At 33.5% G+C, this 24734-nt stretch overlaps 1 protein-coding gene and 2 long non-coding RNA genes across 9 annotated transcripts; 1 reads left to right on the top strand and 2 right to left on the bottom strand.

The window, feature by feature from the left end:
* Window positions 1-263: 263 nt before the first annotated feature.
* On the bottom strand, window positions 264-4523 carry LOC112492350 (uncharacterized). The gene is made up of 5 exons (XR_007241894.2): window positions 3938-4523; window positions 2629-2787; window positions 1879-2544; window positions 728-802; window positions 264-608 (listed from the first exon to the last, which is right to left on the bottom strand). It is a non-coding gene; the product is annotated as an uncharacterized LOC112492350 (long non-coding RNA).
* Window positions 4524-4601: 78 nt separating this feature from the next.
* LOC112492351 (uncharacterized) lies at window positions 4602-7614 on the top strand. 3 transcript variants are annotated; one of them, XR_007241897.2, is made up of 4 exons: window positions 4602-5156; window positions 6182-6323; window positions 6425-6550; window positions 7339-7614. It is a non-coding gene; the product is annotated as an uncharacterized LOC112492351 (long non-coding RNA). The 3 variants fall into 3 exon arrangements; XR_009638263.1 differs by having other exon boundaries at window positions 6425-7263; XR_003056695.3 differs by lacking the exon at window positions 7339-7614 and having other exon boundaries at window positions 6425-7323.
* Window positions 7615-13785: 6171 nt separating this feature from the next.
* LOC125423234 (disease resistance-like protein DSC1) lies at window positions 13786-23980 on the bottom strand. 5 transcript variants are annotated; one of them, XM_060815573.1, is made up of 9 exons: window positions 23797-23979; window positions 23200-23692; window positions 21493-22588; window positions 21019-21381; window positions 18941-19780; window positions 18376-18813; window positions 17132-17658; window positions 16848-16969; window positions 13787-16111 (listed from the first exon to the last, which is right to left on the bottom strand). In XM_060815573.1, the coding sequence occupies exons 2-9, from the start codon at window positions 23670-23672 to the stop codon at window positions 14130-14132; spliced, it is 5841 nt and encodes a 1946-aa protein (XP_060671556.1). In that variant the 5' UTR covers window positions 23673-23692; window positions 23797-23979; the 3' UTR covers window positions 13787-14129. The 5 variants fall into 5 exon arrangements, with proteins under 5 accessions (XP_060671555.1, XP_060671557.1, XP_060671556.1 ...); XM_060815572.1 differs by lacking the exon at window positions 16848-16969 and having other exon boundaries at window positions 13786-16332; window positions 23200-23681; window positions 23797-23980; XM_060815571.1 differs by lacking the exon at window positions 16848-16969 and having other exon boundaries at window positions 13787-16332.
* Window positions 23981-24734: the final 754 nt, after the last annotated feature.

Raw genomic sequence — 24734 nt, 5'->3', positions numbered from 1 at the left:
GTTATAAGTTGCTTCTTTATTTTAGTATCTCTATCCTTTTATCTTCAATTTATTGGCAGCAAACATGTCATTTTTTTGTACAACCTTTAATGGGAACTATTGTGCTAATAATTGATTAATTTGTTCTTGGGGTCAATTTGCTATAGTTTTACTTATTGATACTTTTGGTGTTATTTATAGGCATGCCAACAATGATTTTTTGTTGGTTATCTAACAGTACACATCTTTTGGTTAAAAAAAAAAAAAAGAAAGAAAAACAAAAAGAATACAATTGGAAAAGAATTTATAGAACTTAACTTTCAGTAATTTGTTCACAACATAAACATCCAAGTTACCCTTTCAAAGGTAGTGAGCTACAACAGGAACCTATACATTCATTTGGCAACATTTGTCAACATTAACTTTTCTGGTACATTTAAAATGGGTTCATGGTACAATTCAACAACCAACTTGCTTCAACAGTCACATTGTCACTAGTATGAAGGCTAAAGCCTGCAATGAGCTCAAGCACCAGATGGTTCATAGCACCTTTTCTCCAGATCAATCAATCTGCACTTTAAAATAGTCTACATCATAGCTTATGGATTTTTGCTCCGAAGGATTGAAACCTGGAAAGAAGATAGAATTTTTACTGTCAGATCAGTAGTCAGCCAATGAAGCATTTAAAAACTTCCCACCTTTTCAAGCATGTAAATAGAACGGTTCCTATCAAGATTTGGAAACTCACCATTCTAGATGTGTCAGCTTGCACAAGCACTAGCATAAGAGCCATCTGCTTCTTTAAGCATGACCTGCCATTGCCCTGGAAAATTTTGAGCAAGAAATTATGTAGTATGACAATACATAAATTAAGCAAATTCTAATATAATCAAATAAATAGGTCAAAAATATAAGGGACAGATCAATCATGATATAAGGGGTTAGGCAAATCCAATCCATATCATAACTGCCCCACGACTCTCTCTCTCTCTCTCTCTCTCTCTCTCTCTCTCTCTCTCTCTCTCTCTCTCTCAATTTTATTTAAGGATGAGATGCCCCACGACCTAGCATTTTGCAAGAAAATAAATCGTACATGCACTAGTTCAAGAATTACATATTCTACACCAGTTCAAACCTCTCATCAAAAAGTACATAAATAGATAAAACCAAACAGGTACAGTTTCAAACGCATTTATTTGGTCGAGAAACTCAATCCTACATTTATAAATAAAACACCATCAAACAACTGGGGCTAAGCAATCACTTCCACAATGATAATTTTGAAGAACACTATGAGCACTGCTCAGCCACCATTAACTGAAGAACAGCTAAAAAGGTGAAGCCTCTTTCATAGTAATATGAGTAATTCAGAACTCAAATCAAGCACAAAGATTTGCAAATATGTAAAGAAATACTGCTCAAACACAGTTACAAAAGTTGATGACATATTTATCTAAAATAAACAGAAACAAATAAATTTAAATTCCCAAAAATTAGTGGAAGACTAGTCTCACATTTTGTCTTCCTGAGTAACATCTTTATGATAAGAAAACCTAATTGCTTCTTCTACCATAAACTCTTATCCATTAAAATTGATCTTCAATTCCTTTATTTAGACCCCCATATTAGTCATAGAGGATCCCAAACATCTAGGAAGAATTGATTTTGGAAGCAGAATTAATGCAATACTTAACTGCTTTTATTGGGAAGAGCTATATCTACTTAACTTGAACATTTTACTAATGACTCTTTAGGTAACAATATTTTTTAAACCAAAAAAAAAAAAAAAAAATCTTCATATAACAGAGGGATTAGATTAACAACCAATAACAAGATAAATTACACATATGCACATATGGTCATGCAGATAGGAAAAAATAATAACAATAATTATATTACCTGACACCAGCGTCACCAACTATACCAATTGCCATTCCAACCGTAAGCCCAACAAAACCACAAGCAAGCCCAGAAAAGAGATGTGCATAGCCATCAAAAAGGTAATATGATTTGGCTTTAGGGTTAATACCAGTACTGATAATGAATACATTTGAAACAGGAACCTATAAAAATCATCAATGAAAGCATGCAACCCACACCAAAGGGCTACAATTATGTGAACCACATCAGCAATATAAAGGGAATAAAATGCAAATCAATTCACCAAACAGTTCAACATACTTGACACATCATATTGCATAGTTAATTATAACAGACAATTTCAACAAAACATACAGCGAGCTTAATAGGATACATATGGTGCTTCACAAGCATAAGGTCGAATTTACTACATGATTAGTTTACTAATCGAACATACATATATCTTACTTGACTACACTACTAGGCTAACATTTTAAAGAAAATAAATAATAAAAGTAGAAGGAATATGACCGTCTTAATGTCATATTAGTCGCTCCTCTTAGTATTTTTCTGAATTGCTTCAAGAATATTATTAGATTTCTCCACTTCCAAAGATAAACGACGAACTTCACCGATAAGTACATCAATTTTTTCTAGTTTAGCTTCACCTTCTTTTGTCCAAATGAATCTACCACATCTTTTTTTCTGTGGCAAATAAACATATATAATTTAATTATTTTATAAGCAAAAACAGATTAAAATTTAACACATGGAACAATTATGTACAACCTGTTCTCCATCTAAGCATTTCCAGAATTGACGATTTAGATTCTTATCTCTCCTTGATGTTTTTAAATGCATATATTGCCCACATGAGCACATCCGGATTGGTTGAACATCATTAGTACTTGTTGCCATGCTTACACAACTAATCTCCAGCTGTGATTTCTAAAGAACACAAGGTAGGATTTAATAAGCTATAAAAAGCCAAAAGTCATTAAAAAAATAAAAAAAATAAAAAAACACCACCAGCAACCTTTCTACATAAATCAATGAATCTAACCTAGCAATAACAATGACTATCAAGCAATAGCAATAACAACTACTAAATATATATTAGCAAATTTTTCCCTATTCATACAATTTGCTTAACATTCACTTTCAACATTCCCATACATGCTCATCATGTCACCCCTCTTTGTTATATATTTCATGCGAAATGAAGATTCTCAGACTATATTGAATATTCTCAGAGCATCCGCAGACATTATCTAACTTTTTTTGAACCTTTTCACTTCAATTAATTATTCCTATACTCCTTCAAAAAATAATAAAACATACAACACATTCTACAATATTATGGTATTGTTTAACCAAACAAATGAATATAACATATTCTTCACCCAAAAAAAAAAATAAATAAAATAAAATAACAACTAAAAAAAATTTACATGTAACTATCACCTAATTTTCATATATGATGCAGTTGCTTAATTAATACAAAATATGCATATGTTATGTTGAGAACCAAAAGCTTAGTATATATATATGAAAGTAGGTATGAAATTAAAGTAATTTACTACCGTTCAAATCAGTAGAAAACTATAAAAAGCTAGGGGGAGAAATTGTATGCGAAAAATAAATAAATTGAACAAGTCGTATAGTTGTTGATATGGCTATTTATAAAAAATATAACATTCCAAATGTATTCGTTTACTTGGAGAAAGAGATGAATTTCCAAAATAAAAAATAAAAAATAAAAAAAGAAACAGGAGTAAAATCGATTAATGGTGAGTGGAACCCCGTGCAAATATATGCTCATGCAAAATCATTATTTATTAAAACACATTTTTGCCTAATCACTCACTTTTACATTTCCAGTCATTTCTTGACTAGCCCAATTTTTTTTTTTTTTTTGTAAAAAATATTTTTTTTATCATCACATTTCCTGAGTGAAACCGATAGTCTTTTTACATATATATATATATATATATATATATATATATATATATATATATTTATGCAAATGTTAAAGTTATTTTGTATGTCTAGTATAACATTGGAAGATAAATTGACATATAGAAGTTGCAGATTTAACCTATATACTCCCGATGGTGGAAGCACTAGAGAATCTGGTGGCCGATGGAAGCAGCAGAGGAGAATGGCTAGAACGGATGGGGCTGAACGGCTTTCCCGCGAGCTGGAGATCAGTGGCTTGCAATGTCACTGTAATGGTGGAAGTGTGGAAGTAGAGGAAAATAGAAGAGGAAGCTGCGAATGGGAAGGGGAAATGCGGAGGCAAATAGAAGAGGAAGCTGCGAAGAGGAAGGGGAAATTTGGCTAAAGATCTCACGAATGGAAAGGGGAAATGCAGAGGCAAATAGAAGAGAAAGCTGCAAAGGAGAAGGGGAAATTTGGCCAAAGATCTCACAAATGGAAAGGGAAAATGCAAAGGCAAATAGAAGAGAAAGCTGCAAAGGGGAAGGGGAAATTTGGCCAAAGATCTCAGGAATGGAAAGGGGAAATGCAGAGGCAAATAAAAGAGGAAGCTGCGAAGGGCTCAGGGGAGATTTTGGCCAAAATTCTCACGTGAGAGCAACTTGAAGCTTGGCCATTGATGCTAGGTGTGCAAATTCAAGGGCTTCAATTTTGATCACATGTTTGATCCGCATAGGAGGCATGCGGTTAGTCCCCATGGTAGACTCTCTATATGTATATATATATATATATATATATTTTCTGGTTTGTAACATATATTTACAAAACAAGTTTATGTTAAAAAGAAGGTCAAGCTTAACTCAATATATAACCCTGCAAAAATGCAAATTACGTTTGTTTTAGCGTATAATATTTATAGCCAGAAAAATAAACAAAAGTTTGCTTAGTGTCTAACGAATCCAATTCTATTTCTATCAACGGTTGTAATAGACAACAAAAAAAAAAAATAAAAACAAGGGTCACAATTTATTTTGAAGAGCAGTAAAATTCCAACGGTAAAAAAATTTGAATTTGAAATGCTAACGATAAAATAATTTGAATTTAAACACTTTGATTCCCTTAGGTATATAAACTTTTGGGAAAAAAAAAAATCTACTATGCCTATCCTTTTCAATTTATTCAGATCGTCTCCTCCATCGCATGGAGATGAATTTGTTCACCTGTTTTACTTTCCCTAAGAAACCCCATTTAGTTCGTTGTTGATTCAGTTTCAATGCGTCAATAAGACGAAAAACAACAAGAAGAAGATGCGGTCAGTAGCTCTGATTTCTGGGACTGGATTTAACTTCAGGGTTGTTTCTCATACACGTCAGTGATCAGTGAAGTCTCTCTCTCTGTATCATTTAAGCTCTAGTAATTCATAGCTCTCGTTGTCTTCCATATCTTTTTTCCATGCCAATTTCCCCTCCTGTGTGATTGAGTGTGTCTATATGTAGCTGTATGTGAGTTGAAATTCTTGTGATTTTTTTTGGACGTTAGGGTTTTGTGAATCTGAAAATGTTGCTGCTTGATGAGTGAGTGCCTTTTGAATTTAATGGCATTATTGGTTTTTTTTCTTTTTTTTGTTTAATATTTTTTTCATTTGGGGAAATAAGTTTTGATGAAAGTCAGATTTTAGATTCATTTCGGTAATGTTAGCATTTAAATCATAATCAAGACCATATGAGATTGTCAAAAAAGTTTGAAGAAACAAGAAATGGCAATATATATATATATATATACACCAGTATGACATAGACGTATCAGTATGACATAGATGATGGTATGCTGTTTGTGTATAGCATTTTACTATTCCTGTTCTATACGGTCTTATTGTCTGTGCTGTCTGGTCCTTTTAGTCTATTCATAATTTTTGCTGTAAGCTTTCTTCTTTCTCTAAATTTTGGAACCCTTTTTGCTGCTCATTTATTTTTAAATCATTTTCTCAAACCATTTTTGTTGAATGGTATACTCTTTCACCTTAAGTGAGAAATATGCTTCCTTAGGTGGATATTCTGCAGAATCTGTAAGACTTTCCAGAAATGCAGTGGAAACTAATCATATAATCGTTGTGAGCTTGACCAATGTTGTATTGTGTAATTAATGTTTACTCAAACAGGAATCTCTATGATTGATAATTTTCTGGTGTCTTAGCCCTTTGCACAATGATATTGAGTCAAAGAGATTGCAATGAAAAATTCTATAAAGGTTTAATGACTCTTGGAGTTAAATATGTGAGGAAATTACGTCAATGGCTTAAATATCGACACATTGAATATTAACCCTGATCTTGTAATTTCTTTATGTTTGTTTCAGCCCTTTATGAAATTTATGGCATGTTTGACTAATCACAGATCTCATGCAGCTTTTACTCTGGGGAGGAAAGATTACAAGCGAAGTGAGTCTTAAAATTTTTCTCACCAATTGTGTTATGGGCCAAATTTACTTCAAGGCAGTACAAGTCTGATGTCTTTTTTTTTTTTTCTGCATTCATGGATTATTGCAAGGTATGTGTGTAATAACTCTTTCTAAAGGTTTCAACAAATATATGGTACCGTTCACATTGCATACTTTTGATTGGAACTTGCACACCGTTTATTTCAACTAGGAATCAATGATTTTCTGGACTACTTTCTCGAGTATTGCTGGGATGATGGGACCATAAATGAGAGACACAGTGTAACTGGAAAATCTTTCAAAAGTCAGCCTTGGGATACAAGAGTAGAATTCACTGGTATTGTAAAATGCAATGTAGCATAACATAATCTGCTTCTGATCCCTACCTTATTGACCGCAACTCTGTATTTATTATGGCTTTCGTTGCTACCCCTCCAGTAGATATTGATGGTATTCATGAACATGTTTCTGGATCTCAGTGGTGGTCCCGCTTATGGGGTCAAATATATACATTCTAAAAAGAAATATTTGAATATCAATCTCATCGATATCATCGACTTTTGGGGCAGAATAGCAGTGAAAGTACAAGCATTAGTAGCATAGCCAAAATGCATTCCTCGTCGTTAGTATGTTTGCTCGTGGTAATTGTGGCCTCCTGGGCAAATCGACGACTGTATCTTTGATGCACTTGCTAGTGCATCTGAGAATTCTTAGGCTTGCAAATGATTTAAAGGGAGTACAAATATAAACTTCTTTGCTTAAAATTGATCTCTATTAATTGCATTTCTCTTCTGTTGCTAAATTGTGCATAATACTGTTCTCACCTTGTTTTTGACATATAAAGTGGCAAGTAGGATTTATCTTTATATTGTCTTTTCCTCCTATTTGAATCTGACATTACATATATGTATATATATATTTTTTTTTCCTTTTCAATTGCAGGCTGGGGATGATACAATACAGTTGTCTTACAATTACATCAATGACTTTGAGACTAAAAATCAACCTCCTCAAAAGCTTTACACACTTTGTGGTTTTAGTTTGTAGCAAGTAGGACTTATCTTTTTTATGTCTTTTTCCAATCTGCATATGACATTTTTTTTTTTTTTGGGTTTTCAACTGCAGGCTGAGGATGCTCTTATCCAGTTGATTCATAACCTTGTCAACCTTGCACGCTTTGCAATTATAGTTTCTTGACTGTATTTAGAGGAGATCAATCATTAGAACTATCTTGATGGTGTCATTGAGAAGATTAGAGGGACAAGAGAGCAGTGTATGCAAATAGCCATATTCAAACTTGAGCAAGGGGTCCAGATAGAAGATAGAAGGTTATCATTGGTAATCATTATTATTTGAACTGCTCATGAGGACACAAATTCATAATTGAAAACATTTCTCCTACACCTTGTTCCAACTTCTAACGCTTGAACTTTAACATTCTATCAAATAAATATTAAATACAACAATATAATTTCTTGCAATGAAACAAGTCAAATTAACACATTTTTGAAAATTTTATATAGCAATAATGTTATTTTGTCTATGAACCTTTGTTTAATTTTCCTTTCATATATATTTTTGAAGAGTATGACACTGATACATCAGTTATAGGCCTTGGTTAGTTTTCTTACTCTTCATAGCAACACACAAATATATAGTTCTTCTAATATGTGGACATACATATAAATGATTTCAGAAAATAAAATAAACTACATGCAACAGATATATGGATGCAAAATGCCAGGTCAAACTTTTAAAGACCATTTAATTCCCTACTTTGAAATATAAAAGGAAAAATGCAACCTCAGCATAAGCAATAAGCACCACAGAAAAAACTAGAACAAATGTATATATGGCCATTACATTGTATAAAAAAGCATTGAGATGCAAAAATGACAACAAAAGCAGCACACGAATTTTCTACTTGTACAATAGCATAGATACTACATAAATTTGCATTTCCATATCCTCTTGAGAATCCTAAACTAAAATAGGAGCCATCCATGTGTTTGGTCTGCTGAAGTTTTTCTATGAACTTCACAAAATCTGTTCAATGACAATAAGCAAAACAAAATCATATCAATTTACTGATAAAGCTTTACAACCAGAAACAGAGTAAGAGGGTAGGTTGACAAGAGCATGCACGACTAACCAGATTAATCTAAATAAATCATCCAATTCAAAACTAACTGTCCGCCGTGTTCGAAGATTCTTCTTCTGGAAAACATTATACGAAATAAAGAATAATCAGTGACAGTTCAATATTTGAGAGTGGAATTTTATGACTTCTAAACCATGCAGCTCAAAACATAAAAAAAGAAGCCAAATAAATATACCAATAGAATGTATGATTTTCATTTACTTTCAATTAATTTATCTTCTTGGAGTTTGATGTTAGGAACATCATCCAACCGTCTTTTACTTCCACCCCGCCCATTTAACAATTTAAACCAACACTTTTTGATCTCCATTTGACATCTTCTTCATCGATAAACACACAGATAGAAACTTAGGTGAAGTTGCTACAAATAGAGGACCACTTTGCCCCAAATGCACGTTCCAAACCAACCCGTTGCACCTAATTAAGACGTGATCTTCATCTTTACTTCCAATATGAGGCTACCAACCACCATCATATTTATAAACACGGTCATCATCACTGTTAATGTAGTTGGTTTTGAAATTTAATTCAAATCGGGTCTCAGCTTTTGTAGAACAACTATACACAAAAACAATGTAAAAGATAAAATCAAAGCGGGAGAGGAAGCTGGATATCGATTGAGTTCCCACGATCTGTTTTATGGCTAAACCACTCTGGAATCTCATCTTCTGGATACACCGTTTCAATATATGAAATATCCTGTACCACATAGAAAATAAATTAATCAAGTCAGTGCAGAAATGATCCAGTTCATAAACTAGGTAGAGCATATATATATGATAATATTCTATTGGACGATATTGGACAGCTAATTTTGTTGTCTAATTGTCACCTGATTATATATAACACACTTTATAGAAAACGAATATATATATATATATATATATATATATATATATATATATATATATATATATGTATATATATACGGGGAGAGGGAGAGGGAAATATATTAGTATATAATACATACATCCAGATCCTGAGCAATCAAAGTTCTACTGCGATCAGCAATTACTTGGTTGCGTGATTTGCTATCCAATTTTAGATAACGGCTAAAATTATAAATGTAATGTCTTTTACCTTTTACATCTACATCTTGAGCAACCAAAGTTCCCCTGTGATCAGCAATTTCATCGTTGCCTGAATTGCTATCCAATTTTAGACAAAGGCTAAAATTATAAACGTAACGTTTTTCTTCTTTTGCAGTTGGAGTCCTCCAAGTCCAACGTGATATTGTCTCCAGTGAGGCACAACACCCTGCATCAATATGAGATAAACATGGTGGAAGCTCTGGTATTGTCTTCAAACGCGCACAACCAGTTATATTCAAATATCCAAGAGATGAACTTGTACAATCCTCCGGGATTTCTGGAAGCTTTTCCAGCTTTTGGCTATGAGAAAGATCCAGCTCCTTGAGATATTTCATCTTCCAAATGCTTTCCGGTAGACTTGTAATTGCTGTCCAATGCAATTTTAAATCCCTTATACTCAATGGAAGGTTTTCTATGCCATCTTCCAGCTTGTCGCAATCACTCAGATTTAGATACTTAAGCTTGTGGAGACCCCTAAAAAATGAAGGAATTTCAACCAAACTTTTGCAATCTTCAAGATTTATAGCCCCCACTCATGTTTGGTAATTGAATAAGGTGCTCAGAATATTTAAGATCCAACTTCTTTAACTTCAGAGGGACCTGCAACAAACCAAAAAAGAATAAAATAAAATGATTAGACCTATATATATATATATATATATACACTTCTAATACAACATATATTAGATTTGTACATAAAAAAATTAAGTTTAGCATATATAACATATACCTGATCCTCATCCCATTTTAGCTCCATTAGTTGGCTCTCACGCATTACAAGTTCAACAACATTCTCTACCCTGAAATCTGATGGAAAATCTTTAAAAAGGTATGAATCCCACTAAAAATATCTTAGCTCATTAGAATCAAATGATTCAAGACCTTCAGGAGGAAGATATAGAATTTTGCATGATTCCTTTTTGTTCGGCCTAGACAATCCTAGTTTCCTTAACAGTATGCTTTTCCAACCAAATCTTTTGTCACAGTTTCCTTAGCCTTCCACAGCCTAGTACGATTTCCGGCTGTTCTTTGCTTTCATCACAAACAATAGCCTGACCCATCTGCCGTATTAAAGAATGCATGGACAGTCCATTTTGACCTTCAATTATTAAGCACTTATCAATAAGATCACTTATTTTTTTGGAAGCACCACCTCGACCTATTATGCTTTCAACAAATTCTCTCTCAACTTCACCATGAAAAATAGCATTGCATCTTGGTGTTTGTGTAGCCTTTTTTGTCTTTTTCCCTTGTTTGGTCCACTTTGCAGCTCCTCCAATGCACTTTCCCAATCTTTTATGCTCTTGGATCTAAGAGAAGAACCCAAGACTTTAAGGGCTAATGGATTACCATCGGTGTAATTTGCTATTTTTTATGATAATGTAGCATAATCTCTTGCAATATCAGAATTTTTCTTAAAAGCATGCAAGTGGAAGAGTTCAAGAGCTTAAAAATCATTTAACCTCTCAAGCTCATAAACTTCATCAGTCACCCTATCAAGTAGCTGCATATCACTAGACGTTACAATGATTTTACTTCCATTATCAAACTTGAACATAGATATTAAGTGGCGAAAATCGCATGTCCAATCATCCGGATCATCCACGACAATAAGGACCTTTGTACCTTGGAATCTCTCTTGAATACTTGGCCGCTCCATGCTTGGATTGTGTTTTTCGTCGTTTAACAATTCAAGAATAAGTCTCTCTCTCAAATTAAATTCTCCTCTAACATTGCAAAGATAGTAACGCCTTTCAAAATGATGGCATAACTTTTGAAATACAGTCATAGCAAGGGTTGTCTTTCCAATACCCCTCGTTCCATAAAGACCAATAGCACAAACACCCCATGAGCGAATATGGCCTAATAATTCTTCAATTTTTTTTTTTACGAAATTCAATTCCGACCAAGCCCAGGGGGGAATAATACATTGATAATCTTGTAAACAATTTCATCAAGACATCTCCAACAATTTGACCAATTAACTTGTATTCGTCCCTATCAAATTAATAAGAAATCATCAAATACAATTATTAGAAACAGAGTATCGTTTTTTTTTTTTTTTTTTTTTTGGGGTAAATGGGGGCAAAAGAAACAGAGGATCATTGATATAAATTTAGGTGTATATTTAAAAGAAATAAATAATTAGGTATTTATTGATCAGATTATTAAATTACTGTTCAGTATTTTATAATATTGCACTTACTGAAAGATTAAGAAAGAAATAGTGCTATTAATTGTGATTTCCATCACTTTTTTTTAATAAAAAATATAAAAGGGAAAATATCATGTAATATGGTTAATTAAGGGATGGATTTATAATATTTTCGCATGAATTGATAATACATTAAACTCTGTTACTTAGTCTTTTAAGCAAATAAGTGACAATTTACAATATACATATTATAAAGGGTTTTTTTGATAACTAGCCACTTTACAATTGCATTTTAAAAAAATAGCAAATTTTTTTTTTTTTAAAAACTAACCAATATTTTACCCGTTTGGACTAAAGTACCCTTATCTACAAAAGCTTTCCTTTCTTCTACACAGCCGTTCGTTCGTGGGGGTGGGGTTTATACAAAACTGTTCGTGGGGTTTCTCTAAACTCTTTGCATCTCATCGCCTCTCACTCTCATTTTTTTGTATTTTCTCAGATCTCAAACTAAAATCAGGTAAAAATTTTATCTTTTTTCTTATTAGATGAAAGTAAGGAAATATGTATTTTTTTTGTTTTTTCTCTTTCTATTTTTTCTTGTAAGTTTTATTAGTTTATGGTTTTTTAAGCTTTTTATTTGATATGGGTATGCAAGAAATTGATTTATGAGATGTTCTATGTGATTTTAAAGATACTTTAGGTGGCATATGGTTTGAAAATGGGAGAAATTTTGTGTAAAACTGAAAAATCACGAAAAACAGTAAAAACGGAGGAAATTTGGCGAAAAAGATGAATTTCCGCCAATTTCATCCAGTTTGTCAGTTTTCGCAATTTTCCGCCAATTTTCCGCCAGTTTTCCGCCAGTTTTCCGCCATTTTTCCGCCAGTTTTCCATCAGTTTTCCGCCAGTTTTCCGCCAGTAGGAAAAAGCTATATTTGGCCCGAAAAAAAAAACAGAATCAACTTTTTTAATACAGTTAATATGTTTGTTTAATATTATTCAAAATTTTATATATTTATTGATTTAGTTTAACGTTATTCATTTAATTTTGTAGTCAAATGGAAGATGATGACATTGTAATTGCGGTTTTATACAATGGAACATTGGTACAAAATGATAGTGGTGATTGGGAATATCGAAATGGTAAAAATGTAATGGTTTCCGTCGGCAAGAGATGCACAAAATCAGAGTTAGAGGACTGTGGCATATTTACACTCAAGACCATCGAATTCTTACATGCTAGATTACCATTGACATTCACACAAGATAACATGGAGTTTTTTAGGAAGAAGTATGCATATGAGGTTTACAACAAAGAACTTAGCATATGAGCTGCGTGGTGATGCTTTTTTCTTTCCTTTTTTCATGTTTATAGATGCATATTATTTATTATATTTGACTTTTAATTGTAAATATAATGGTGGCTTATAATGTTCATTTAACAAAGATAACAATGTGGTATTGATGTAATGATAAGTAATTGACCTTATAGGAAATGTGCCATGTTTATTTATTAGAATTCCGTTATGCACAAACGCCTTAAGAGCTCAATTGCAAATTTTAAAAAATTTTCCGCTTGTCGGAAATATTTCCTATAGGCCGAAAAATTTTCCTACTAGAGGAAAAATGGAGGAAAAACGTTCCTCCAGTCGGAAATCCCATATGAAGAAAAATTGAAGCCTCTTGATAAATTTCCGCCAGGTGGAAAAATTTTCCTCCAAACGGAAATAGTTTTCCTCCTGTTGGAAAACATTTCCTCCAAGCGGAAATTGTTGAATAATTTTTACTCCTATTAGAAACTAATTTCCTCCACTTGGAAAATCAATTTCTAATAGATTATATAAGTTAATAGTAGGATAAAAAAAATTGAGAGTGGAGACAAATATTATATAAGATGAAGATGGAATTAACAAAAAATGTAGTGACATTTAAAATCAATAACCATTTTAAATAAAAATAAAATTGATATATGTTTGTTTTTATTTTCAAAATCATTTGGACATTTCATAAAATGATATGTAAACTAAAGATTGAAAATCAATTCCAGAAAGCATCTTTTCATTTAGGATTAAATTCAAAAAAAAAAAAAGATATGAAATAAATCAAAACATATTAAACCATAACACTAAATTAAAACTTTCTAATTCGAAGCATAAGACAATGGATTCGTACATCTCTGCCTATAATGTCCAACACCACCGCATCGGCTACATCTACGTCCAATAACATCTTCACCTTCGGATGGTATGCGTTGCATCCTTGGTCTACCGGCTCGCCTACGTGTCCATCTTGGTGGAAGAACAATGCGACTTGCCACGTCATCCGGGACATGCCACTGTTTTTCATCTAACAAAGGATAAATGGACTCAGCATAAGCTGCACGATATGCATCCGCGGTGTAGTAATGAGAACACATGCCATAAGGAGCAATTTTTCGATCTCTGCAAGCGGCAATACAATGATCACAAGGATATTGATCAAGATCGAAGACTTTGCATGAGCATGTTTTTTATTGGAGATTAACTGTACCCCTCAAACTCCCACCTTCCACAAGAAATTCATGCATATTAATGGCTTTCACACGTAGTCCGATGGACTCCAAATTTCGTAGTTTAAGTTGCTCTTCCATATGGTCAGTCACAGGCTTTGTCAATTTTGCACCTGCAGTATGTCGCTCATAAAACCACCTTTGCAGTAAATCCCGTATGTGCTCTATTAATGCTACTATTGGCATCTCTCTAGCATCTAGCAGAATGCCATTCAAGCTTTCTGCAATATTGGTGGTCATGATAGTGTACCTTCTACATGGACAAAGAGAACGTGCCCACCTTGTAGGGTCACATGATCGAATGTACTGGGCAGCCCTAATGTTTTTTGCCTCAATTTGCCCCATATAAAACTCAAAATCTTCAACCAAATATGCACTAGCTGCGAGCATGAAACATTGTATTATTGATTCATCTTTCGCATGTCCATTTGCTTTAATATTTCTGCTTATATGGTACGTGCACAACGCATGGTATGCATTGGGAAAAACTTTGCGTAATGCCCTTTCAATAGCGGGGTGTCTATCACTCACAAACACCAAATCTGGAAAATCTCCGATGGCATCCTTCAGGTTTTGGAAAAACCATGTATATGCTTGCTCGTTCTCTCCATCTCCAATGCCGAAAGCCAAAGGATATATTTGCTTATTGCCATCCATGCCCGATGCAATATACATGTACCCTTTGTATTTCCCTTTCAATGTAGTTGCATCAACAGCCAATACGAATCTTATGTGGGATTTAAATCCCCTAATGCTTGCTCCAATCGCCATAAAGAAATATACAAAATTGTTATTATCGTCTGTTTTGATACGTGTAACAGTCCCAGGGTTCTTCGACACTAACTCAAAACAGTAGGCAGGTAACTTAGCAAAATTCTCCTCTGGAGATCCCCTAACACTGTTAAGTGCATACTCTTTACCTCTCCATGCTTTGTTGTAGCTTATATTCACCCCATATTTCTGCAAAAAATCATGTTGAATTTCTTTGGGTTTGTAAACACGTGCAATACCTTCATATTTAAATTTGATACATTGCCCGATAACCCGGCTACTGGCTTGCTTGTGTTCTCGATGCACGATATCTAACGAGCAACTGTGTACATTATCAAAAATTCTCACAACAAATATTTCTCCATTTTTAAATGTGGTTGCACGTAGTCGCCATTTACAAGTATTTTCCAAGCATACAACTTCATACCGTTGTGTAGTTGATCGTGTCACCTTGAACTCCTTATTTTCTCGCATGCAATAGATACTCAGTTTATTCTGTAGGTCACGTTTGTTGCGAAATAATTGTCCAACTACTATGCTCTCACAACCAGTGAACTTTGACGAAAATATGGCCATAGAACCACTTCTGTTGCTCGATGATATGTGGTCACTTGTAGCACGATGAACCCTAACATCATCAACTCCTTCATTGTTCATTTCAGGATGCATATCATTATCATTATCCGGCAACTCATGATCAAAATCTATATCATTATGACCAACATCATCCCCTGCTGCATTGTAATTCTCATCATGATCAATATGATGCAACTGCTCATACTCCTCGTCGTTAGGAAACCGTTCAGCATAGTCACCTCCAACATCAACTCCTTCGTGAATGTTAAATGATGTCCAGGCCCCCCCACGAACATCAACTTGATCTCTAAACTGAGTTTCTTGAACCATAATTTCCTGAGATGTAGCCTGAATTGGTTCAGTATCGGAAGCTTGTGGTAGACGACCGCTAATTGGAGGACAAGAAAAAGAATGAAGATTACTCCCACTATCCGAAGCAAATGCTGTTTGATGAACATTTCTACATACATGTTCAACTTTTGAAATCACCTCAACATACAATGGAGGCCGCATCATTGTCATCCCTCCATTCCTCACTTCTTGAAGAAAGCATTTCACATCCCTATCACATCGTATTTCTGTAGGATCCAACTTTTCTGCACATCGTCCATATATCCATTTTAGCTTTAGCAAATATTCATTTCGATCTATCTCAATAGAATTGAAAATCTCATCCTCTAACTCTGATTTTGTGCATCTCTTGCCGACGGAAACCATTACATTTTTACCATTTCGATATTCCCAATCACCACTATCATTTTGTACCAATGTTCCATTGTATAAAACCGCAATTACAATGTCATCATCTTCCATTTGACTATAAAATTAAATGAATAACGTTAAACTAAATCAATAAATATATAAAATTTTGAATAATATTAAACAAACATATTAACTGTATTAAAAAAGTTGATTCTGTTTTTTTTTTCGGGCCAAATATAGCTTTTTCCTACTGGCGGAAAACTGGCGGAAAAATGGTGGAAAACTGGCGGAAAACTGACAGAAAATTGGCGGAAAATTGCGAAAACTGACAAACTGGAGGAAATTGGCGGAAATTCATCTTTTTCGCCAAATTTCCTCCGTTTTTACTGTTTTTCGCGATTTTTCAGTTTTACACAAAATTTCTCCCATTTTCAAACCATATGCCACCTAAAGTATCTTTAAAATCACATAGAACATCTCATAAATCAATTTCTTGCATACCCATATCAAATAAAAAGCTTAAAAAACCCTAAACTAATAAAACTTACAAGAAAAAATAGAAAGAGAAAAAATAAAAAAAATACATATTTCCTTACTTTCATCTAATAAGAAAAAAGATAAAATTTTTACCTGATTTTAGTTTGAGATCTGAGAAAATACAAAAAATTGAGAGTGAGAGGCGATGAGATGCAAAGAGTTTAGAGAAACCCCACGAACAGTTTTGTATAAACCCCACCCCCATGAACGAACGGCTGTGTAGAAGAAAGGAAAGCTTTTGTGTAATTTTCAATTTTATCAAGGGTATTTTTGTTCCAAGGTGGCTAGTTTTTAAAAAAAAAAAAAAATTTGCTATTTTTCTAAAATGGAGTTATAAGGTGGTTATTTATGGGAAATTCAATAAGGTAGAAATTTACCCAAAATCCTTTGAATCATATCCGCTGAGATTGGTCACTTCCTTGAGAGCATCCCTCCATCGCTGCACCTTGTCCATATTGTCCTTGAAACGCTGTTCATGTTTATTAAATGCTTCCGCATAACTCCCATCCTGTTTGCGTACAATGGATGGTTCTATGCCATAAAAACTGGGTAGTATGATATCTTCCCAATCTCTCCTGCAATCAAGTATGCGAACCACGTCATCCAAACACCATGTCGAAGAAGCAAAGTCTTTGGAGAAAACTATCATGCAAATCTCAGATTCCTTAATGGCGTCCATAATTTCTGAAATCTCATGGCCACTTTCTAGGTTTTCGTCATGTTTGAAGATCCGGATATGCTTACGACACAGAGCATGATAAACATGTCCAATAAAATTGTTACGGGTGTCGTCACCTCCGAAACTGAGAAACACGTCATACTTTTTTTGATGAGTAGAAGATGATGATAGTGAAGCGGACGAGTCCCATAACCGCAAATCCCGTGAAGCAGTGAAGTTTATAACCTGCAAACACAAGCAAAGTAAAACTTTTGAGTGCATAAATAATTGAGCAGAGCAAATTCACAGTCAAGGAGAGAAATCTTCTCTTGTTCATGATCTTGGAAGTCCATGATCTCCTTATATTCGGTATCACTAATAGGTGCCTATTAGTGCATGAAAATTGGACAATGAACGCATATGGTATAAGTCTATGTAGGCTGATCCTGAACAAAGATTTCGTTCAATTTAGTCGGATAAGCAAAAAATAGGATGGCAGCTAAAATTGTGTGAAATGTCATATAAAAGGATTGGTGGTTATAGCCAAACTTGGGCATGTATTAACTTTAAACTAAAGAAAAACAAGTTAATTAAGATGTCTTTTGATAACATGATTAGTTTTTGGTTTTTGTTGATTAGTTTTTTCTATCTAATGATGTGTAATTTGCTTACATCAAGTCTTAACTAATGACAATTAAAGCATTTTAAACATTTTAAACCACTATAAATGTGAAAAAAAGAAAAAAATAATAAACAAAAACCAATACAATTTGAAGTTGTGTTCGATTTGGTATTTATATCTTTTTTTTTTCTTTTTTCTTTTTATCTTCCTTAACTTTATGGTGAACTTAAATATTTAAAAAATTATATAATTAACATAAACAAATTCATTCCACACAATTAAGTAGGAAAAAAATAAATAAATAATACTAAAATTAAACTGCTTTCGCCCCACGTATTTACCTGGAGCGCACAATTTCCGATCATCCAATTGTCCTTTTTTTCTTCCTCCATAAACACATGGAAAGAAGCCCCGGTGACCATTCTACAAACAGAGGACCAGTTTACCCCAAATACATGCCTCAAATCGATAGTCGCATACCTAATTAAGACATGAGGTGAGCGTTTATTTACTTGAAGCGTGCAAACATCTTCATAATTGAAAGAACCGCCGACACTACTGTCAATGCTGGTAGTGAAATTGAATCTGAATCGGATTTTAGTTTCTGGCCCAGAAATTTTAAACGCATAAACAACAGCGCCAAAGACAAATTTGAAGCGGGAATCATCAGTATTAAGCCAATTTGGACGAAGCTGCATAAATGATTTCCCATAAGCTTCATAATTGGACCACCGTGGGATTACATCTCCTGGGTACACCATTTCCAGATATGAAATATCCTGTACCACATGGATGATAAATTAATCAAGGCGCAGAGCATAAATTAGATATATATTTTACGGAGAGAGAGAGAGAGAAACAAATATAAATATAAATATATATATATATATATATATGTACACATACATCGTGAGCAGACAAAATTCTACGGCATGCACAATCAGCAATAACGTTGATACATGTGTCTTCATCCAATTTTAGACATTGCTCAAAATTATAAATTTCCCCTCCACTTTTATTATTTTGATGTTGAACTTGGGGGTCATAATCTTGTACGGTTGGGGTCCACCAACTTGATATTTTCTCCAGCGATGTGCAATTATTTGCATCCAAACAATTTAAAGATGGTGGAAGCGCAATTATTGATCTCAATCCCGTACAACCACTTATTTTCAAATATCGAAGAGATGAACTTGTACAATCCTCAAGCTCGATCAGATTTGGGCAATTAGAAAGATCCAGCCATTCCAGTGATTCCAACTTCCAAATGCTTTCCGGTAGACTTTCAAGTCTTTCGCAATTATACAAATCTAAATGTGAGAGACCCATGAGACACCCAATTGTTGATGGCACTACTTGTATTGCTGTCCCGCAGAGTCTTAACTCCTTTAAATTCGATGGAAGATTTTCTATCCCATCTTTCAGTTTATTGCATCCACTCATATCCAAATCTAATAGACCCGAAAGAGACCTAACTCGTAAGGGCAATACTTCTATTGCTGTCCTACACAATTTCAACTCCCTTATATTCAATGGAAGATTTTCCATGCCATCTTTCAGATTCTCACAATCACTCAAATCTAATAGCTCAAGCTTGTCCAGATTCTTAAAGCATAAAGGAATCTGAACCAAACTTATACACCCTTGAAGATTTATACTTTCAAGATTTATAGCCCCACACAAGTTTGGTATTTGAATAAGGTGCTCAGAATAACTAAGATCCATCTTCTTCAACTTCTCAACGGGCTGCAACAAACAAACAATCAAAGACTATAAGAATTAAGCACTGCTACATATTTAATACAACAATATATATATAATTTTGCTAAAAAACACGCCAGATCCAGTGATGGAGCCAGAAAATATACTGAGGGGCATCATTATATATCAATAATATAATTGTTTTTTGGGCAAATTATATCAATAATATAACTACTTATATTATATGAAAAGTAGGGTAATCTATAATTTTTTTCATATTCAACTGGTGTTGTTATTTGAGACAGTCAAGGGAATGTAATATGCTTTAGCTAAGCCGTTTCCTCTTCTATATTCGCCTTTGGTCACGGAATTACTTGGCATTAAAGAAGCAATTTGTTCCTGTACTGATATTGTCTTCTTTGGTGGTGGTTTGGCTTATAACTCTCAGGAAGCCATACGATTAATTTATGACACAGGTGATTATAAGGGGATGGGTGTTTTATTGTAACAGATATTAGAATTCTTCTCAGTCAGTACTCTGGTTTCTTTGTTTACTCCTAGGACTGCTAATATGGCAACTCATATATTATATTAGCTAAGCATTCTCTATCATGGTCTATTTATGAATCTGGGTTGGAAGTAGAACAACCTTCTACGGGTCCTACTCTCCAACAAGTTGTTGGTATTTTTTATTTCAAGTAATGCAATTTTTAATGATCTTTCAAAAAAAAAAAAAAAAAAAAAACTGAAAAAGTTAAAATTTAAAACTTTAATTGTCTATAACTTATTAACAAGAACTTTAATTCAAAATAAAATTAGAAAAATGAAAATTTAACTAATATAGTGAACAAAAATTAATAAAATAAAAATTCTATTAAAGGTAAGAAAGTTTTATAAATATTGATGTTAAATAATATCATTTTTAGAAGAGATAATATGGGATATTGGATTGGATTAACAGATTTCAACTTCTGAAAATGAAAATGTTAAAATGGGACAAATTTGGAGAAGAGATTTACACTTTGAAGGGGACACCACTTAATTTTAAAAGATTAAATTGTAAATTAGATAAATTTTATATAAGTAAATTAAAAATAGAAAAATCGAGGGGGGCACATGCCCCTCTGCCTTACCTAGGTCCGTCCATGGCCAGACCCCCACCATAAAAAACGTACTTCACATTAGACAATATTCCTTGATGTGAGGGGCATTTTTTACGATGAGGTTTGGCATGTTTTTTAGTAGATCTGTATAAATATATATATATATATATATATGCATACCTGATTTTCATCCCAATGTAGCTCCACAAGTTGGCTATCACGCATGACAAGTTCAACAAGATTTTCTGGACTAAAATTTGATAGAAAATCTTTTAAAGGGTATAAATCCCACTGAAGATATCTCAGCTCATCAGAAGGAAACTCTAAACCTTCATAAGGAAGATATATTTGTTGGCTCACTTCTCTATCGTATGGACCCCATCCTACTTTCTCGTAGAATATTTCTCCATTGCAAAATCTGTTGTCACAATGCATTCTAAGAAATCGTAGATAGTACATCTTTGAGAATGCTGTAGGCTTCACTTTTACATCCTTTCTAAGTTCAGACAGATTCAATGATATACCTTCAACTTCAGAGCTTCCCTAAAAATCAACCCAATGTTATGGATAAGGACACAATATATAATAAAAGAAAATTTATTAACTTGAATATTTACAGACACAAGTAAATGTATTAAACTAATTTGCACTTACCGTACTTCTTTCCAATACATAGCTAACATCTTTAGCATTCCACAGTCTACTACGTTTTCCAGGATCTTTGTTTTCATTACAAACAATAGCCTTACCCATTTGTCGTAGTAAAGCATGCATGGACAATTTGTTTTGGCATGCAATTATTAAGGATTTATCAATGAGATCACTTATTCCTGCTGTTGCATCAGAATGTTGCTCATTGCGGCGTAGTATGCTTTCCACATATTCTCTGTCAACTTCACCATCGAAGAAGCATGCAATGTCGAGAAATATGCCCTTTGCTTTGTCACCTAATCCATCATAACTTATTTTCAACACTTTTTGAATGGACCTGTCTGGATCTGTTTTCAAGTTATCCAATGCACTTTTCCATTCTTTTATGCTTTTGGAGCGAAGGGAACAACCCAAGACTTCAAGAGCTAATGGATTGCAATGTGCATAATCTGCTGCACTTTTTGATAAAGCTTCATACCCTGGAAGATCAGAATTTTGACCAAAAGCATGCAAGCGAAAAAGCGTAAGGGCGTCAGAGTCATTTAACCTCTTAACCTCGTAAAGTTCATCTGCCCTTGACCTGAGCAGTTGGGCATCTCTGGTTGTGACAATAACTCTACTTCCATCACCGAAGGTACACCCTATAGGTAATAATCTGTTTAATTGTGATATTGCATCCAAATCATCTAAAACAATAAGGACCTTTGTACGGCGGCATCTGTCTTCTTGAATGGCAGTTGATTCCGTGTTTAGAGAAGTTTTATCTTTGAACAGCTCAAAAAGAAGTTTCTTTCTCAAATGATCTATTCCACGTCTGTCAATTTCTTCTCTAACATCGTTAAGAAAGCAACAACTTTCGAAATGACGATAGAAGGTTTGAAATATAGCACGTGCAAGGGTGGTTTTTCCAATGCCCCCCATGCCATAAAGGCCTATGATGCGAACATTCCTTGAGCCAATGCATAACAATCCTTCAATTTCCTTCGTAGGCTTTTCAATTCCAATCAAGTGCCTCTTGAAATGATCATTTGCTGATACGTATTTAGACAATTTCAATAAAACATCTTCAACAATTTTTTCAATAAACATGTACTCAGGTCTAGCAAATGGAGAAATCAAATACAAATTGTTAGAAACAGAGGATCATTGATACAAATCTAGGAATTTAAAAAAAATAGATATAAATCTTAATTCAATAATATTATAAATAGTTTTTTTTTTTTTGGTGAAATAAATATATTATATATAGTTGTAATAAGGCAAGTGTGCTATTAACCGTTTTCACATTTTAGTAAAATATTAAACAGGGGAAATATCGTCAACTTTTTGGAGGTTTGACAAATACACACTACTTTAGAAACAGAGGATCATTGATATAAATTTTGGAATTTAAAAGAAATAAATATTAATGCTTAATATATCTTAGGAATATATTTAGATGATTTAAATTTTATTCAATATATAGTTGTAATAAGGAAATTTTGTTATTAACTGTTTTCATTTTTTAGTAAAATATAGAAAAGGGGAAGTATCATCGACCACTTGGAGGTTTGACAAATATACACCACTTAGACCTTAGCTTAAAGTCTCATCATCTAGACCCCTGGATTTAACACCCTGAAATCAATCAGTAAACACATTGTATGGATTATATATATATATATATATATATATATATATATATTATAAATTACTAAGACAGAAAGTTACCTAATCTTGTTTGACTCATGACCGCTGATACCAGCCACTTCTTTAAGAGCATCCTTCCACTGCTGCACCATCTCCCTTCCGTCTTGTTCATGTTTAACAAATGCTTCTGCATAACCCTCCTGCTGTTTTCGTACAACAGATGGTTCTATGCCATAAAAAATGGGTACAACAGTACTCCCATTTCTCTTGCATTCGAGTATGCGAACCACTTCATCCAAACACCATGTGGAAGATGCAAAGTCTTTGGAGAAAACTATTATGCAAATCTTAGATTCCTTAATGGCCTCCATGATTTCAGAAATTCTATGGCCACTTTCAAGGTTCTCATCATCTTTGAAGGTCACGATATGCTTTAGATCCAGAGCATGATAAAGATAACCAGTAAAACCATCACGGGTGTCCTTACCCCTAAAACTGAGAAACACATCATACTTTTCTCGAGAAGAAGAAGAAGAAGAAGAAGCAGAAGCCATGTTTATGACCTGCAGCAAATCTTAATCCACAAGCAAATTAAGTAATTATAAATTAATTAGTAACAAATTGAATGGAAGATTGGTATTGAGGTAAGCTAACTACATGTGCCTCTGTTATCCATACCTTTGGCTACCAACGACGTTGCTGCAGCTAGGTTCCCTCCGATGCGGTTTCGCTCTCTCCTACTGTTTTTTCCTTTTTTTTTTTTCTTTTTTCCAGCAAGTCGTCTACCCACAACACCAAGATCGTCTTCCTGATCGGTTGCCCAAAACGCTGTGCTTCTCTCTCTCTGTATTATAGAGGAGAGAAGAATATGGGAAAAAGGACTTGGAAACCGTGTTAACTTTATCAGTCAACATGTAGCGACAAAGACTTTATTAGTCAGTAGCCAGCACCTTCCAAGAAATAACAAAGAAGAGTTTTATTTTATTTCACTTTATCAGTCAACATGTAGCGACAAAGACTTTATTAGTCAGTAGCCAGCACCTTCCAAGAAATAACAAAAAGAGTTTTATTTTATTTTACTTTTATTTTTATTTTTATGTTTTATTTTTTTCTTTTTATTTGTTTCCCCAAATGAAATGACAAGAAGACTGAATTGCACGTATATCAAAGTATAAATTAATAAGGTGTGGTTTAATTTAGTAACTCATTAGGTTTTGGTGTTTTTTTTTTTTTTTTTTTTATGTTTTTCTACTTACTAATTGTGCGTAGTTTGTTACTCCAAATGTCATTTGGTGTTGGTTAGAGATTGTTCGTCATTTCAATTAACTAAAAAACTCAAGGAAAAAATATATATTTTACAATAGATTTTAATTTTATTATTTATATTTTAATTTTTTTAGTTTATAATTATTTGAAATGCCTAATAAATTAGCTACTATTAACTAACATTAAAAAATATTTAAAATATGCAAATTACAAACAATTTAGTAGAAAAACTATATACCAAAATATTTAAAATAAGCAATAAGAAGCAAATATTTGTTCTCCAATCTTCACTAAAATTGACAAAAAAAAATATATATATATATATATATACGAGAAGAAAAGTAGCACAA

The sequence above is a fragment of the Ziziphus jujuba genome, chromosome 3 (genome assembly GCF_031755915.1).
Source record: "Ziziphus jujuba cultivar Dongzao chromosome 3, ASM3175591v1".
Taxonomy (NCBI): Eukaryota; Viridiplantae; Streptophyta; class Magnoliopsida; order Rosales; family Rhamnaceae; genus Ziziphus; species Ziziphus jujuba.
This window is presented reverse-complemented; position numbering and strand designations above follow the sequence as displayed.

What these genes read in the sequence shown, in the direction of transcription:
- LOC125423234 (XM_060815572.1), bottom strand. Translation starts at nt 23,672, where the DNA reads ATGGCTTCTGCTTCTTCTTCTTCTTCTTCTTCTCGAGAAAAGTATGAT. An exon ending in ATGTATTGGAAAGAAGTACG is followed by an intron (nt 21,382 to 21,492) that starts GTAAGTGCAAAT and finishes GTTGATTTTTAG; the next exon opens with GGAAGCTCTGAAGTTGAAGG. An exon ending in TACATTGGGATGAAAATCAG is followed by an intron (nt 19,781 to 21,018) that starts GTATGCATATAT and finishes TGTTTGTTGCAG; the next exon opens with CCCGTTGAGAAGTTGAAGAA.